This window comes from Rattus rattus, chromosome 8 (assembly GCF_011064425.1).
Source record: "Rattus rattus isolate New Zealand chromosome 8, Rrattus_CSIRO_v1, whole genome shotgun sequence".
In the NCBI taxonomy this organism is placed as follows: Eukaryota; Metazoa; Chordata; class Mammalia; order Rodentia; family Muridae; genus Rattus; species Rattus rattus.
The window spans coordinates 46,657,860-46,676,537 of NC_046161.1; the positions used below are offsets into that span (position 1 = coordinate 46,657,860).

Here is an 18,678-nt window from a genome sequence, read left to right on the forward strand (position 1 = left end):
TTTTAGGCTAACCACCAACTAACAGCTCAGTGTGACTCCCTGAAGAGCTCCAATGGTATTCATGGAGAACAAGTTCCCTGTAGAGGAGGGCCAAATCAGCTGGCCCTCCTGTGTCCACTATCTGTGTCCACTCTCTGTATCAGCTATCCTATCTGTGTCCACTCTCTGTATGAGAATGTGCGAGGGGACAAGCCGCAAAAACCTCACTCTCAACCCTGGAACGGATTTTAAGTTAAAGGTAAAAAAATCATTTATTTTTTGATAAAGAGCGCAGCCCTGAGGCCTGACATGGAAATATTTAATGCAAATGTGAACTTTGAACTTGCAAATCGGGCCTAAACATCTGGGCCTCTGAAATAGTTCTCTATTCATCGTTACAGATCATCACATGAAAAAACAACATTTTAGCTGAAGAAAGAGTATCCACAGAGGCTGGTCTGTAACAGAGCGTGTGTGTGTGTGTCTGCATTCACACATGAACACACACAAAGCATGCCCTAAATAGAGGACATGTAAAGATCCCAAATGAACTGGCTGTGTGGGGAACATTGAATTCTCTACCCTTCCCTCCCTAGCTTTGGTTCACCTCTATCCCTTGGAGGTATGCTTCTGTTTTTTTTTTTTAAACTTTCTTCTTTTAATTGTGTTTGTGTATGTGTATGTGCATGAGTGTGCATGCATGTGTGTGTTTCTGTGTGTGTGTGTGTGTGTGTGTGTGTGTGCGTGCGAGCACATGCGCGTGTGCACGTGATTGCATGCTCTGGTGATATTCCTGAAAAGTGGTTGAGAGTCCATCTAGTCCATCTGTTTTTTGTTTGTTTGTTTGTTTTGTTTTGTTTTGTATTGGGTTGTTTTGGTTTGGTTTGGTTTTGAGACAAGGCTCTCACTAGCCTGGAGCTTGCCAAGTAGACTAGGTGGGCTGGCCAGTGAACCTTAAGGATCCACCACTCTCCACCTCCCAGGTGCTGAGACTCATAGTCCATACATTTCTGTCTGGCTTTTTTGAAAATATGGCTGCTATAGATGAACCTGAGCTGCTCATAGTCGTCTGAAAAGCATTTTACAAACTGAAACATGTCGTCAACCTACAAGTGCATCACCAGACTCTGCTTCTACTACTATGTGTGTCCTCATTCAATTTATTGTTCCTGATTGGAAGAATTTGGGAACTCTGGTGGGGCTCACCAAACTCAGATGTATGTCCACAACAATAGCACGGCAGAGTCCTGTAGATAATACAAGGCATCCTCTCTAATGCAGGCATCTTATCAAATGCTACTTGCTTTTAAGACTTTTACTCACAATTTCCTTATAGATTCTAGGACCATAACTAGAGTCAAAACACAAGCTGGATTCTTTGGAAAATACATTATCTGTTCTAAGAAAAATAGACATCACTAACAGAGGAGTTAGAAGATTGAATAATATGTTCTGACAGAATCATCAAGAACATACTCAAATGGAGGCTTCTAGAATGTTGGTCCAACAGTGAAGACTCAAAGGGAGAGAAGAGAGAGGATCTTTGATCTGAGGATGTTCTTCCAGTACCTCTACCTAATGTACTAGGAAAGGCTGTGGGGAGTAAGTCTCCTCTGCTACAGGGAGTTCCTCAAACCTTGGAAAGTGAAGACCTGTAGGAAACGAGATGAAGCTAGCGTGTGTATGCCCTGTCCTGTTTCCTCTTAGGTGGAAACAAATTTCTTAGATGGGCTGTTGAATGTTCATTCCTAGAGTTTTTCTCATAGGACTAAATAGCAAGAAGTGAAAGAAAATAGCAGATTCTTACACAATGAAGGAGTAGTCACTGCTTATGACAACTCAGTAGATGAGTGACTTTGAACCAGCCATTGAGAAAGTTGTCCATCTAGATTCAAGCTAAGCATCTTCCAGGTACAGACATAGAAAAGCTTCATGGGACCAAACAAGTCTTAGTCAAGGTTTTTAAATGACTCCCTTAACTTTCTGTCTTTACTGCATTCTAGAGATTCAGGAGTCTGCCTAGAAATGTATGAGTGGGTGACAGGCTTAGAGGAGTAGAGAAAGAACCAAATATTATTACATACACCAAGCATTCTGTTACAAATAGCCCCAATTGGAAGGTATTCTTAAGATTATTAGATAGTATATTTGTAGTTTTAAAACAGAGACCATCTTGGAGATAAAAGTTAGCCCCAAAGTCATCCTGCCTGTCAAGTTTTCCTCCATAGCTGAGAAAATCGTTCTGTGTAATTGATTGGAAGTACAGATACCGAGCTCTACTTGCTGACAATGAAAACAAGGTGAGGAGGGTGTTGGGATTTACTTCTTGGTTCTAACTGCAGGGATATTTACTCTATACAAAAGAATTCAGCAGAAGGAATTCTCATGACTGCCTACAAAATAGAGCATGGTCCATAATGTCATTGCATTTGTCAGTAGTTCATCCTATGACAGCTACATCTATGACCCAAAGCAAGTATTTCTCTTTTGCTCTTTCATAATCAAGAGAATATTTTACAAAGTATAAGTCTGTATCCTAGTATCCTCATGTAGCATGCACAGGTCCTGACTTCAATCACCAGCACCATATTAAAATGGGGGGGGCGGTTAAGTGTACAAGATCTAAAGCCATACTGAAATCCTAGAGGCTCATTTCTCCCCTCTTAGCATAAACTTTCACTTCTAATGGCCAGAAATATTTTGTGATAGAATTATTTGTTCTCCAAAATATCTTGATTGATTCCTGGACTTGAAATCTTCCTCCTTTTCTTCTAGATGGATTTGTGTGTGTGTGTGTGTGTGTGTGTGTGTGTGTGTGTGTGTGTTTGTGTTTCTAGTTCCACATTAGAGCCTATCTTAGTTAAATAAAAGTTAAAAAAAAGTTAATGATATATGGGTAGAGCTTGAGATATCAATTTCTTTCATAGGACCATGATAGCAATTGTATAGGGGTAAAATGTATGTGTAGACTAGAGGTTTTCAACTAGGGGTAATTTTGTGGCCCCTTCCATTAACATTTGGCAATGGCTAGACATATCTTAGGCTGTCATACCAGAGAGGGAGATCTAGTGGGTAGATCAGCGGGGTAAATGTCTGCATCAGCTTCTTCCTGCTGTCTAAGCAATTATCTGACTGAAGAGCAAGACCAACACCTACTTGTTACTTCTTGGTTCTGTAAATCAGAAGTCAGACAGAATGGTGAAAGTCATCTCTATTAAGCTCTCTGCTTAGGGTCTCATGGCACAAAAGCACAGAATCCCTGTGTCATCCAGGCTGGGCTCTCACCTGGAGACTCTGGGGAAGAATCTATCTCATGTTTTTCAGGTTGTTGGCAGAATTCAGTTTTTTTTTTTGAAGATGTGATAAGTCCCTACTTTTTTATGGCTGTTACCCACAGGTTTTCCCCTCACTTAAGCCACACCTATATGAGCTTGCTTCTGGCTTTCTACATTTTATAAATCAAAAGTGAAATGTTAGATATCCACATGCTTTGAATCACTGACTTATTGTGTTGCTAGTAAGCGACAAATCCCTTCTTTGCAAGAGCTTATATGATTGGATTTGCACTATCTGAATTATTTGTTCTTTACAGTTAAATAGTTAGTCCTTTAATTACAGCTACAGGAATTTTCTCACAGCAGTACCTAGATTTTTTTTTCTGAGTAACCATTGGATTTAACCTTGGGGAACCATCTTTAGAAGTCTGCTTACTTTAATACTGTACATACACAAGACAGCCTTTTATAACTAAAAAAATTATCTGGTTCTAAATTTCAATAATACTTGGTCTAGGCATACCTTTTTGTGCATGGTAAAAGGATTTCCAGTTTTCCGTCTCATGAATAGCAGATTCACAATCTACAGCACTTGAAAGAACCATATGCTGCTGTGTTTCTGGTCACAGTCCAGAACCTCCATAATCAAAAAACTACTTCTCACAAAGATTTTATCAATTACTTGACATCTGTCAGTCTATCTATTTTTACCCATCTCCCACCATTAGCTTATGTTTTCTGTTCTTTGATATATGTGAGGCTTTATGGGAAATTTAATTGAAAACTTAGGGAATAAAGAGATTATTTGTATTTGGACAGATAACTGGATTATAAGTATGTGTGACTAGGATGTAAATACTAGATTTTAGAGATTTCCCTATGGTCTCTTACAATCTTGATGCTCTTTTGTTTAAATTTAATTGGTTCTGAGACTTTATCAGAGAAATTTTGAGGTATAGAGAGATGAAATAGGAGACTGTAAAGACACTTAGTTGGTAAGATGCCTGCCACACAAGCTTTAGGAGCACACACAAATTTGGGGATGGTGGTGTGTACTTGTAATCACATTAGGAAGAGACTTAGTTCATTCCTGGGACTAAGTAGCCAGCTAGTCTACCCTGATTGGCCAGTCCCTGTGAGAAACCTCACCAGCTCCTGAGAAACAACAGCTGAGGCTGACCACTGGCCTGTGCATCATCTCCTCTCTCTCAGTTCTATGTACACATATGCATATGGATGTACACACATGTATGAATATACACACACATGAATGTACACACACATATGAATGTATACATGCATGAATGCACACACACGCATACACAGGAATATACACACAGACACATATGAATGTTTAGACTAATGAATGTACATGTATGCGCAAATGAATGTACACACACATGAATACACACACATATGAATGTATACATGCATGAATCCACACACATTTATACACAGAAATATACACACAGACACATGAATGCTCAGACTAATGAATGTACATGTACACACATATGAATGTACACACACATGTATATACACACACATGAATGTACACACACATATGAATGTACACACAGGAATATACACACAGACACATGTGAATGTACAGACAAATGAATGTACATGCACACACATATGAATGTACACACCCATGAATATATACACATATGAATATACATAGACATATGATTGTACACACACATAAATGAATGTGCACACATACACAAATGAATATACACACACCTGCACCCTCCTGCACATACATACAATTGTACACAAATACTCATGTAAAATAGGAAGGAAATATATTTAGAGTTATTTGACTTTGACCTGAAGTCATGCTTTTGTGCATTTTTAAGTTACAGAGACCACTTGGTTCAAATTTCCATCCAGTAAGTTGTTTGATACTCCCGAGGAATCTAGTTCATGGTTGAGACCTTTCAGGTGGATTAACCCAGAGGCAGGATCTTCAAAAGTAATTCACAAAGCATGTTTGGTCCGTAAGCTCTCTGAACAAAGTTTGCATATTTTAAGTTGCCATGTGACATCCTTATGCATAAATGTAGTGGTTGCAAAGGATGTGGTTTCTAACACATTCCATATCCTATATGGTACCTATTTTACCAGTTGGAGCAATATGTGAAACTCATTCCCCTTGTAGACTGTCTCCAATACTGTCAGAAAAATCCATTTCATATTATCAATAGAGCAGTCTAGCTAGGTCTGCTTTTTTTTCCCAAGGAAAAAAATGGGTTCATTTTTCCATTTAAATGAACCATAATACTTTCATCTTGGTAACAAACAAACCACCTTTCAATTTCAAAATAAATCAATCTATAGACAGGTAAAACGTATAGACTTAAAGTGGGTTTGTCCTCTAATGATATAAAGTACAATTCTTTCAAGTACTTGTTACAGATTGTGCTGCTGTTGTTAGGTTGCTGGTTTGTTTTAGTCTTCTGTTTTGTGCTCCTATTATTCCTGTTACTGTGTCTCCTCAAAGGAATTTCTACTCTGAATTCCCAGTAAGAGTTAAGACTGATGGTTGATAAGACAAGTGCACCTTTTGTGACCTAGGAGACCTGAGAGAGAGGCAACAAAATTTAAAATTTCCCCCAAATAGATACACTGGAGAGGAAAGGTAGCAAGGGCTAGAGGGCTGGGAATACTTTCCTTAAAAATATATACACCGTAGCCTCCTGGGCATTTTTAAATGTTCTCTTAAGAATCTATTTCCTCCAGTTTGAAGGTTACTAGGTGATAACCTACTGTGTGCTTAGAGAAGTGCTCACAATATGCTGAGTTGAAATGTGCTTCCTACCATAAGTCCACTCCACTGTGGTTCAGTACCTCCATCTCTGTTGATGACTGACATTGGAAGAGGCTGTGGTGCATCCCTCATTGCATCCCTGAGGTTCATATCTAGACCCATGGTTCTATGTTCATCATCATCATCATGTATGCTAATATTATGTAATAATATATATTATTTCAGTCCTCTCATCTCTAGTTATCTTTACACAAAGGATACTAAAACTCAAAATGAATCTTTTTTTTCTGTATTTTGTTATCTAAAACAACATAACATTCCTATTTCCCAGGATAAAATACCACTGTTTAGGGTTTTGTTTATAATATAAAATCTATTGTGTTTAAAATGCTTCTTGTGTGTTTGGTACTTAAAGTAGTCCTAGAAGGAAAATACTATTACCATCATTCCTATTTTTAATTTACAGACAGGAAAATTGAATAGGGAAAGACCTAAACTGACTAGACAAAATCAAGAATTTCGCTCTGTGCCTTGTTTAGCAGTTGGTTAATTCATTACTGCTCAATGAGTAGTTGATTCAACAGTAACACGATGCTATACGGACATATCTCTGCCAGCGTCCAGAAGAAAGAGCAGAAGAGATAAGAATAGACCAAATGACAGAATCATCTGCACATTCTCTGGTGACTTCACTGGACAGCTAGGAGGCTTTTGTCATGCATATGGAGTGATGGTCCAAGATGACCCAAGTGACCTAATGAAGTGTAATGGCTTCCAGACTAGATTCTTAGTCCAAGAGAGTCTGTGGACTGCTGCAGAAAAGGGGGATCCAAACAAAAAGGACTTCATAGACCCCCTCTTCTATCTCAAACACTTCTAGCTCCTGTCCTCTCCAGTGAAATATTTAACTCAATGAGGACCAGTTGGGAACAAGGGCAATGTAAAAGGAGAAGTAGAGATAAATACGTGCAGAGAGGTAGGGTGACGAAGAAAATGAAGAAGATACAACACAGACGGATGAAGGGTATTAAAACCCATTCTGAGGGGGATAGAAAGATGGCTCAGTGGTAAAGAGCTCTAGCTGCTCTTCCCAAGGACCTGGGTTCAATTCCCAGCATCGACATGGCAGCTCACAACCGTTCGGGTAATTGTAACCCTAGTTCCAGGGAATCTGATGCCCTGTCTTCTGACTTACAAAGGCACCAGAGACTCCGGTGGTGCACAGACATACATGGAGACAAAGTACTCAAACACATAAAAGTAAAAATAGTTACAAAAATAATTCTGAACATGTGTCCTCAAATATAGTGTATGCTCAAATAGTCCTTTATATATGCATTTCCTTTTTCTTTTTTATTAATTAATTCATTTATTCATTTACTTTACATCTCAATCACTGATTGCCTTCCTTCCTCTCCTCTCAGTCCTTCTCCCCACCTCCCTTTCTCTCCATCCATTTCTCCTCCCTTTCTCCTAAGAAAAGGGGAAGCTCCCAATGGGTATCAGCCACCCTTGACATATCAAGTTGCAGTAACACCAGGTGCATCTACTCCTATTGCAGCTAAAAGAGACAGCCCAGTAGGGGGAAAAGGTTCCTAAAGTAGGCAGAAGAGTCAGAGAAGGCTCTTTTCCTGCTGTTAGACGTCCCACATGAAGACCAAGCTGGGGAAAAATAAAAGAGCCCTAGGTTAGTCTCATACATGCTCTCTCTCTCTCTCTCTCTCTCTCTCTCTCTCTTTCTCTCTCTCTCTCTCCCTCTCTCCCTCTCTCTCTCTCTCTTGGTTCAATCTCTGTAAGTCTCTAGGGGCCTAGGTTAGTTAACTTTCTACGTTACCTTGAGTTTGCTTGAGGGTCCTTGACCTTCTAGCAAATATTTTATTTATTTTTGAGATAGGGTCTTCTGTAACTGGTCTTATACTCCTTATGTGACTGGGGTGATCTTGAACTTCTGATCCTATGGCCACCGTCACCTAAGCACCAGGATTATAGGCAAACCATACCACACTCTGTTTTATACAGTGCTTGGGAGCAAATCCAGGACTGTGATCGTACCAGGCAAGCACTATGAGCTGTATCCCCAGCCCTTCAGACACCTTTGTTGAATAAAACTGCATGAATGAATAAATAAGCAAATTTTATTCTTGTAACAATAGCTTTGTAGAGTTGTAGTAAGGATAAATGTTATTATACAGAGCTTAACACAGCCTGAATTTTACTGTTTTACAAGTAAAATAATAAACATAATAATTATCATTACCCACTCTGGGACTCTTTGATGGATGTGCAGGTGCTTGTGTGGTTCTTCTTTCTAAGCAGAAATCCCTGATTAAACTTGTGTTATGTGTTACTTCGGCCTCCATGAAATCAGCTTGAGTCCAGAGAGGATTTTCCATCCAGGGAAGAGTCTGAAAACCTCAGAAGTTCTTTGGTTTTCCAGTCTTGAGGAGTGTAAGCTAAAAGATTGGCAGTTATTACATGGAAGTCTTGATGGAAGCCACATGCAGCAAAGCTGTACGGCCATCCAGAGAGGTCACGATCCTACAACCAAGAGGACAGCGTATGTTTCCCCACTACTCCTTGGGGTTGAGTCATACCACTCCAGTTTATAATATTTGGTTTCTGCACAAAACTCATGAATTTATGGTTCAGAAGGTATAGAAAAGTATACTGGGCTTTTGGCTTTAAAATGTATGACTTTAATTTACCTAAACCATTTACAGTTAAATACCACTGTCTCCCGAGTCACACTGAACTGTAGCATGATGTAAGTTATCTAGGGTGAGACTTTATCTTTCACAGGTTGCGCGAAATGGCATAGACACCTTAAGCATTCCTAGCAGAGCAGATGGTCTCATTTGTAAAAAAGACTAAGAACACTGTCAGTTCCGTGACATAATCTGAATTTGTGGCATGTTCCAAGAATCCCAGTAGTGACCAATACCAGATGTTGTAGAGATACAACTCCTCTGGAAACACCCAATAACTCCCCCAGATCTAGAAAGCAGACCACGAAGGGTTAATTTTGTGTGAAGACTTCTTTTTACAAAACAACTTTTTTTTCCCTCCCCTGCTAAAAGAGATTTCCTAACTGGATCTCTTTTTGGAATATTTACAATTGGTTTTGCTTTACAACATGTTGATGGAATTCTGCTGAGAGCATCCACAAATGCCTGCCTGTCGGGTATCCACAGTGAAGTCTCAGGAATCATAGTGAGGCAGGTAAGCAAAGACTCATCACTCTCCAAGGCAAGTGAAGCCAGAATCGCTAGACCTGGAAGGTGGCTTTAACAAACACCAGACCCCCCACTTCCGGGAAGGAATGCTAGGCCCCTGGCCATCATTTCCTTGTGACGTTGACAGTCCAAAGTTATCAATCTGTGGTCTGAAGGAACTGTCCATTGTGCAGCCGGTACTGAACCGTTAGCTTAAATGGAATATTTTTTTTCTTATTGACACAGTTATGAAGATACAGCTGGTGCTTTCCTTCTCTTTGTAGCGCCGTGAGTAGAACCCAAGGCCTTTGGCATATCACACAAGTGCTTTGACACTGTGCTGCTCCCCAAGCCCCAGATGACTTTGTGCTCAAATAAATGCAAACAGAATTGGGGGTGGGGGAAGGGTATGGTGTATCATTCATTTATAGCATGAGCAGAAAGAGGAAAATAAGAATATGAGAATTTGGAGTAGGGCCAGATGGGAACCTAGGGTCAGAAGGAGACATCTCAGTTCACGTCAGACCTCACTTCACCACTACAGCTGATAGGAGGGGTTCAGTGGCTTCTAGTATTCCTTTATGACGCCTCCGTCATGAGGAGCAGGCAGGAACACACACTTCACCTCTGTCCAACTCAGTGAGTGAATGTTGCTCACTTTCTAGACTCAGACAAGAGGTAAGCAAGACGGGAGAGAAGAAAGAAAGAAGCACACTTTTAGTAAGTTATCTGAGTGCCCTTAAAGACTGTACTGTGTTTAGTTAGTGTCCCAAGCCAGCGTCTCCAATTACTCACATAAAGAAAAAGCACACTCAGTTTTGAAGATGGCTTACTGTAATAGAATACACTATTCCTATTTCTGCAAGGATCCCAAGCTGGTCGCTCACTGGTCTCTCCGAAGGCTTTTGCAGGCTGCTGAGAGCCTTTTTAGGAGATGTATGCATTTAACTGAAAAGGCTAATGCAACAAGAATCAAGCACTTTGACAAAAATCAGAGTCAACGAAGGGACAGTTTTCGAGAAGTACCTACAATGCTGAGAGTTTTTACGGGTCATTGGTTTCTGCACTCCTCTTCATAATTTCCCCCTTCCCACCCTGCAAGCCCTTGCCTGCTTTGTGTGTTCAGCATGTGGTATCCTCAAAAGAGAAGGGGTGTTCAATACACCGAACGGCTCCTGGGCCTGGAGATGAGCGTGTGGGGGAAGAAATCAAAAGGCAGATGGGCTGACATACTTTGGTGACTGGCGGAGGGATGCAGTCTTTGATGCATATCTAGGTTCCTGTTTCTGATTCTGCCACAGTTGTGTTGACAAATGTCCTTGCCATCCCCCTAGTAGAAGCAGTTTGTGCTTAGAGCCAGAGGCAGAAAAATAGGATTGGGGGGAAGCAGGGACTTTGATTAGTCAACAGGAAAAAAGTGTACCCCCAGGGGAGAAGGCTCTCCCAGAGCAAAACTGTACCTGGAGACCGGTTGAGGTTGAAGCACAGAGCAATGGAAGAACTGAAGCCTGCGTCTTCCTAGGCAAAGGAGTGCTTGTGCTGAAGGTGGGTTGCTGACAGGGTGGAGGTGGGGCTGGGGCTGGGGGTGGGTGTGCTCTTCCCAGCCCCAAAGCTGGGGAACCGCAGGAAACTGGGAACGGTGTTGGCGAGGCTGTTATGCCCCGACAAGGTGTTGGTTATGAGGGTGGGTGGGGGCCTGAGGGGTGGCTTGGAGCCCTGGCGGTGGCTGCCTGACGTCACCGGCCTCTCTGGCAATAGGCTAAGAGCTGAGCTCCCTGTAGCAGCAGCAAAGGCAGCGGCGGCGGCGGCGGCGGCGGCGGCGGCGGCGGCGGCGGCGGCGAGGGCGGCAGCAGCAGCGCGGCTCTGTCTCTGGTCCCAGCGCTCCGTGCTTTCTGCAGCCGCCACTGCAGCCAAGGCGGGGGCTTCTTCTCTGCAACTGGCTGGCCCTTCCAGGTAAGACACAATGGTCGGGATCAAAGCTTCCACGGCCGGGGACCCCAGCGGCAGGATGAGGGTGGGTAAGACCACTCCCGTGGCCTGCGCAGGCACCTCTGGTCAGAGCTTCAGCCCCCGCCCCTGCCCCGGCGGAGGCTAGCGCGTTCCCTTGCTGCTCCGCAGGGCAACAGTTTGCACCTGCCTTTTGGGAGAGGCAAGGGAGCAGCTGTGCTGTCTGCCCGCAGGTCCTCCGGCTTGGACCTCTGACAGCCTCTGGGCCCTGGGGCCAGGGCCGGGGGAAGGCTGAAGACAAGGTCGGTTCCCCAAACTTTGCAGGCGGGACCCCTTCCCCTTCCAGTTCCTGCTCTGGAAGAAAGAAAAAGGATTCAGGATATTGTCAAGTGGGAGGCTCTGGGAGAAGGGGGGGGGGGGGGGCGTTTGGGAGGATGTGCCTACGCTGAGAAGGGTGTTTCAGCTGCTTTTGATAGGGAGAAAGGGGGAGGAAGGCGGCAAGCGAGAAGGCTGGAGAAAGGTCGAGCATGATCCTGAGTGCCAGATCCAGTGGGTCAGCTGTGGCCAGGGACAGAGGCAGTGGGATGTATACCCCTGGGATGGGGACCTTGAGGGTCTGAAGGTCCAGGCTGGAAGTGTTTGGAGAGGAAGGGATGGGGAAGGAGGACTGCGTACAGGGAGCCTGCTTGGAGTGCTGGCGAGAGTGAGAGGAGGTCCACAGGACACAAAGAGGGCAGTTGGCTTTCTGGGAAGTATATAGAGAAAGCCGCTGCTGTTGGTGGCAATTAGAAAGTTGTGCAGGGGGCAGGGCAGCTGCCTTCTCTGCTGAGTAACCAGTGTCTCCGCGGTGCGGTACGGGCGCCAGACCCCATCTGAGCCAGCGGAGCAGCTGGCAGCGGTCCTGCGCTGTCAGGAGCGGTAGGGTTGGGTCGGTGGGTTGTGGAGATGCCAGCGTCCACTGGAGGGCCGCGTGGCAGTGGTGACAGATCCCTCACTTTCTACGCACTCGCCTTGGCAGTGGCCCGAGACCCTAACTAATCCTGTTTTCTTTGCAGCACTGTGCCTGGGGAAAGGAAACAAGATCAAAGAAGATCGGAGACAATCTCCCTGGGGCCACTAGCTCCCGCCCGCTTGCTTGTGGGCAGTTGGTCCTTCAGTCTTTGGCTGGAGCGCTCACTCCCTCCAGCGCTTAGAGAGCAGTTGGGGTGGCGTGGGCTTTTGTCCTCATCTTGGTTGGTGGGAACCGTGTGTTCAACAGAGGAAGCCTGGTGGGCCTGGCCCCTCTCAGCCCAGCGCCGATGAGTGCCAGGGCGCCGAAAGAGCTGAGGCTGGCCCTGCCGCCTTGTCTCCTGAACCGGACCTTTGCTTCCCACAACGCCAGTGGAGGCAGCAACGCAGGTATCCGCAGCTCAGGCGCAGGTGGTGGCACCTGCATCACGCAGGTGGGACAGCAGCTCTTCCAGTCTTTTTCATCCACGCTGGTGCTGATTGTCCTGGTCACTCTCATCTTCTGTCTCATCGTGCTGTCCCTCTCCACTTTCCACATCCACAAGCGTAGGATGAAGAAGCGGAAGATGCAGAGGGCTCAGGAAGAATACGAGAGAGATCACTGCAGCGGCAGCCACGGTGGTGGGGGGCTGCCTCGGGCAGGTGTTCAAGCCCCAACCCACGGAAAAGAAACCCGGCTGGAGAGGCAGCCCCGGGACTCCGCCTTCTGCACCCCTTCCAATGCTACTTCTTCGTCCTCCTCATCCCCTGGTCTCCTGTGCCAGGGTCCCTGTGCACCTCCGCCTCCACCGCCAGTCCCAAGTCCACACGGAGCACACGCAGCTTCCTCCTGCTTGGACACACCGGGCGAGGGCCTTTTGCAAACGGTGGTACTGTCCTGATTGTGCAGCCCCTCTCCTGACCCTTTCCTCATTCCAGCATCTTTACCGTCCTCGTCCTCGCTTTTGTTCTTCCTTTCTTCCTTTTCCGTTCTCCTTTGGCCCCCGTTTTCTCTGCCCTCTTTCCTTACCTGGCCACCCTTTCACTGTCTCTCCTCCGCCGAGGCACTGTGCGGTATTTGTAAATATTGGGCGAGGAAAGTCTCAGAGGAAGAAATAACGCTGATAAATACTTTATTGATATTTATAGTAATTATTATACTATTAATAACACAGTCCAAGCGCATGACAAATCACATAATTTCTCATTGTCAATGAAGGCTGCATCTTCCCTCTCCACCCCGTGCCCCCCTCAGTAAGGAGGAGAAACCGCACAAGCTACCAAATATCTAAAAGACATTGACACCTAAGCAAAGGATGGGAGGGGGCCGGTGGTGTTGTATATAGCTGTCAAGTGAAAGTTTAGTCACCTTTCTGCCCCTCCCTCACGGGCTTTCTCTTTTCCTTTAGCTTGTCTCCCTCCCCTTTCCTCACCTTCATCTGGGCTCAGGCAATAGTATATTATAAAGGGAACATCTACAGAAAGCACCAGACACCATATAGAAGGTCCCAGCAAAACGTTTAGGACAGGTAACCCCTCTGCAGTCAGTCATCCTCTTACTTTTTGGTGTCCTCCTCGGGCAGAATTTGAGTTTACTTTTAGAAATTATCTCTCGCTGGCCGAGCGCAGAAAACAAAAACCATACTATCTGCTTTTGCTACCCGTTAGGCCCCACTTGCACACTTGACTGGTGGTCATTTTGTTCTGTTCTGGTTTTTGGTTTTGGGGGGAGTGTCTTTTTGGTTTTGTTTTGGACCTCAGAGAAATCGGGAGCTGTCCAGCCAGGTCTGGTGCTGAATATGTCTCATCTTCATGGTTACTTCCTCTGGTTGTGCAGACCAAAGAAGGAGCTGTTTTGGAAAGTGATCGTCTTGGTTTTGATTGGTTTCTTTCTTCTTCTTTTCTACAATTGGATTAGCGTGTGCTCTTGTTTTTCTTATCATTATACATTGTATAAGTTACCTTTATGTGAAAAAAAAAGTATTAGGTAATGTGCAGTTTTGAAAATGCAGTATCTAACCAGCCACTATGTTTCTGTTTTATTTTTAGAACAAGTGCACCTTTGTTATATACTTATTATATCGGTACCAAATACAGAAGAAAACTATAGCTCTGTGATATAGCCTCCAAACTGTATATTCTTGTTCTGACTTTCCAGCTGTTGATAGAATGGTTGCCACTGGCTGAGGAAGTCAGTGGTGCAGGCCTGCCTGGCTTCTGCTGTTTCCGGAAGTGTTCTTTTGTATTTTACTCTGTAGTAGACTATTATAAAATGATGACACCCGTGTTTCCCCCTTTTCTTTTGTGAATAACAGAAACAACCACAACAGAAAACAAATAATGGATGTGCTGGAACGCCATCTATTAAAATCATGGTTAATCTTTAAACAGTGCCTGTGGTTCTCTGCATGCAGTTGCCACCTGGAGGCAGTGCCGTGTGTGCTTGTACTGTATGTGTTTGGGGGGAAAGACTGGTGGAGATGTTGGGCAATTTGGATGACAGGACATAACAACTTCTAAGTTAAATCTATAGATGCTTACAGGATAAAACTGTTTACAGCTTGCTTAGTTATGACCCTGTGCCTGCATCCGATAGACAGCAAAGGGGAAATCTTCCTTCTTCCCAAGTCTGGCCTAATTAACCACCCTGAACACCTAGAGAATGTTGAGGAAAAAGGAAAGCATGAGAGAAGATAAATCTCTTTTGTCCTCTCTTTAAATGTCAGATAAGTCCATCTATGTGACACTTTGCTGCTTGGCTAAGGCAGTGGGACCCTACATATCCCTCTCCCAAGCCACTAGCTGCCCTCTCCGCTGTGTCTTGTTCCAAGTTGTATGGGCTTAATATTCCGAGCAATTATTGCCTCTAATGTTTTTGGTTATATATAAAGTTTTCCAAGCTCAGTCTGTATCTTTATAAAATAATTTAATAAGGTTGATTTAGTCACCCATAGATATCATCTAAGTCCTTTTATGAAGCACAGAAGATCTTCACTTAAGCATGCTATGTGTATCGTTAGGAAGACCAGGTATAATCTTTGGATACAATGATTAAACAGCGAACCAGATTCTCTCCAGTGCCTTAGTCACTTCCTAGTAACAGGTCAGAGAGCATTCACTCCCTTGGGCCACCAAGGAAGCTGTTAGTGTATCGGAGCTCTACACTGTACAACAGAATGGCTAAGGCACTGTGAAGGAGACTGTCCACTAAATGTCTTTAACTTGCCCTCATCCAACTGTAGCTCTTAATACCTTCTTCCAGAACGCGTTTTGGATGTGAAATCTGAATAGGATCAGGAACCCAGAAGGAAGGTTCATCATTTCAAATGAACTCTACTTAAGTGCATAGATATTACTTTCTTCCCATTATTTGGTGCACTCTTTTTTACAGTAAATAAGTTCCCCTTTTATTAAAGCAATAAGATATTATGTTTTGAGCAGTGCTAGATGCTGATTCCACTTCCTTGGTGCTGAAGCGACTCATGTGTTCCTGCCTTATGAATCAGTGCATTCAAGGCATGCAATAATAATCCCCTTCCAAGAAGCAGACTGTACACCCTGGAGGGCAATGTCCTACATACCTTTTTTCCCCAGAAGGAATAGAGTGAACAAGAAATAAACTAATTATGTGTATTTAAAAAAAAACATCTCGATACCTCTAACCATAAGCACACATCTGTAATGTGCTATTATTGTGCACCTTTAAGTGTATACGCCTTTTTCCCATCCATTAACTAGGGGTTAATATTTTAATAGTGTCCAGTGTAAAGAGGATGCAGCTCGTCAATCACATTTCATACTGAGTTTAATATGCTGTGAACCTGGTGGCATCACACAAGATTTCTGTAAGCTAGAATGAGAATTACATGAAATTCTTGTAGGTCAGATCCCACACCAAATTATTGTAGTAAGCATACGACAATGCAGATTTCTATAGAGTCTGCTTAGACTGCTGCTTAGAGAGCTTAACTGACCCATACAACATTCGAGGTTTCATTTTTATGAGACAAAAGGCAATATGAAAAATAGCTAAATTTACTCTAAGGATTTTATTTACTGCTGTCCCGTCAAACTAATTGCTCCAACCCTCTATAGCTACAGCTCGGTTCCCGCACTTGCTATTCAGTATTAATAAGGTAGCATGCTTGATTCTTACTGTTTTAAAAATGAGAAAAAAATAGAGAGAGAATGCCAATATGTCAACTGTATGGGACTCTGACTTTTGAAGATGAAGATGGATATAATCTTTAGAATTTATATACACCCATAGATATGTATTTATATATGCATACATTTTGTACAAATTTACAACGGACTTTTTGTATTCTCTTTTCTGTCATTATGAGTACGAGACTGAAACCAAATAGTTGCTCCGTCCTCTGATCCAGAGAGGATCCGAGGAGTCAGGTGTATGCATGCACTTGGTTCTCTGAGGTCAAATCGGAATGGCTTTCTCTTTATTTAGTGGAAGGGGAGAGTCTTCCTTGGCTTGGGGAATTGGTAATTAGATAAGCTTCCTTTCCTCTATTAGTGACTCAAATGTAGCAATGATAATGAAGTCATGACCATCTCTACGTGGTCCAGCTATTTGGATGGATCAGAAATCTATCTATCTATCTACAAAAGCATTGGAGCCATCTTGACCACAATCATGGATTTCAATTCGATTTTTTCCTTTTCCCTTTCAACTTATACGTTGTATGAGATACAACATATACCTGCATATGTAAAGGTAAAATGAAACTATAACTATTATTTGTTTAGTTTGACAAGTAGCGTTTTGGAAAACATGGACAAGTTAGCTTTAAAAATTACTGGGCATTTGACTTTTTAACCCTTCCTGTCTGTAGCCATTGAATTGATTAGATACTTACTAAAATTTCTTTTTCCAATGCATAGGCATAGGTTTTAAGTGCTTTATGTGGATAATTGCTGAGAAATTACTAACCGATATTATCTGAGAGTTATGGGCTAAATTGGAACCAGAAACTTTAACATGGCTTCTAAAGTCTACTCCCAGGAGTACCTAGGCTTTGGACTGGAATCTGAAAAGCCACTTATTCATGTTTGGACGTTGTGGTGTGGTTCACAGATGTTCATGTAAAAATGAGTTGCCCCATCTACACAGAAAGGTATTTCATCACTGGGATGAATATAAATCTGATTCTGGTTAGTCTTTTTTCCTTATTTGATAACATCTGAGAAGCAGATGTTATGACTTGACATCAATACTTATCAATGCCACCAACCCAATGACACGATTGGTGTGGTGTAGGAATGCTTAGTGGAGAATAAGAACTTACTTAGCTTTAACTGACAGACAGTGCATTATTTGGGTTGTTTTACCCATTTGAGGCAGGATATTTCATTGAGACTTGTGGTCTCACAGGATTGCTGCTACAGAGAGGTTAACGACAGTGTCGGCATCAACAGAAAAAGGTGATTTTTGAACTCTAGTATATCCAATAGATAGAATAAAACAGGTATTAGAAATTCATGAAAAATTTGTTTTGCTTTTATATCAATAAAAGAGTTTTCTTGTTAATTGGCCTTTGGACACAATTTCCTTATTAATTTCGTGTACAGCATGCCCGAGTTATAAAATATCTCATCCTGTTTCACTTAGATACAATTGTCTAAAGGAGATGGTCAATTACAGCTTATCTCTCTTTCCCAGAAACAAGCTGCATCTCAGAAAAGTGGTGTGTGTGTGTGTGTGTGTGTGTGTGTGTGTGTGTGTGTGTGTGTGTGTGTGTGTGTGTGTGTGTGTTTGATATAACCCAGTAAACTGAGTCTACTGTTATAATTCAGTGGCCCTTTCAGGTACCAACTCAACCTCTTAAGGATTTTCCCTCTTTCTTTTCTTTCACTGCTCTAATAATAGCCTAGTTTACCTGGAAGAGATGTGTTCATATCTTTTTGCCATTTAAAGTGGGATGTCTCAGGTTCACGCACATTTAGATGGCTCCTAGTGGAGCCCTGCTGCAATGCCTTTTGTCAGAGCTGCTTCTTATGTGTGATGCTACTGTTCTCTCCCGAGCTTCTCCTGCCACTCATCATCAAAGTCTTAGACCCAGACCTTAGTCTTCAGTCTCTACTTTATCACAGGATTCTTCACCCCAGTCTTGCAATTCTCAGATCGACCAGTGCTGGGAATACTACCTGGCCTATTGAAGGTACAGTGGACTCTGTGTTTCCTGTATTCTAGACCTGCATTGAAAGGTATGGATTTTTTTCTCATGATCATGAATCAAACCACTACTCCTGCCACCTCTGCTCCATGGTTTTTGTAACACAATAGATGCTGTGCAGAGGTATTTCAAGTTGTATACGGGTTGTATAGCCTTACACTACAAAGGTCATGGTCCGAGAGCTGAGTAGATGCAGGCTTGGCATTTACCCAGCTGTTTGGATGTTTATCACACGTCAACAGCCCTCTTTTGATTCTGTTGTGGAGGAGAGAAGAAATCCTCACAGCTACTTACCTTACTTCATTCTTCGATTT

At 43.0% G+C, this 18,678-nt stretch overlaps 1 protein-coding gene and 1 long non-coding RNA gene across 4 annotated transcripts; one reads left to right on the forward strand and one right to left on the reverse strand.

Moving 5' to 3' along the window:
- Window positions 1-8,144: 8,144 nt before the first annotated feature.
- Window positions 8,145-10,783, reverse strand: LOC116906743. Its single transcript, XR_004388766.1, has 2 exons — window positions 10,700-10,783; window positions 8,145-8,565 (listed from the first exon to the last, which is right to left on the reverse strand). It is a non-coding gene; the product is annotated as an uncharacterized LOC116906743 (long non-coding RNA).
- Window positions 10,129-17,718, forward strand: C8H11orf87 (chromosome 8 C11orf87 homolog). Of its 3 annotated transcripts, XM_032909562.1 has the most exons (3): window positions 10,129-10,784; window positions 10,998-11,192; window positions 12,242-17,718. In XM_032909562.1, the coding sequence occupies exon 3, from the start codon at window positions 12,485-12,487 to the stop codon at window positions 13,073-13,075; it is 591 nt and encodes a 196-aa protein (XP_032765453.1). In that variant the 5' UTR covers window positions 10,129-10,784; window positions 10,998-11,192; window positions 12,242-12,484; the 3' UTR covers window positions 13,076-17,718. The 3 variants fall into 3 exon arrangements, with proteins under 3 accessions (XP_032765453.1, XP_032765455.1, XP_032765454.1); XM_032909564.1 differs by lacking the exons at window positions 10,129-10,784; window positions 10,998-11,192 and adding an exon at window positions 11,232-11,488 and having other exon boundaries at window positions 12,242-14,561; XM_032909563.1 differs by lacking the exons at window positions 10,129-10,784; window positions 10,998-11,192 and adding an exon at window positions 11,668-12,104 and having other exon boundaries at window positions 12,242-14,561.
- The last annotated feature ends 960 nt before the right edge of the window (window positions 17,719-18,678 follow it).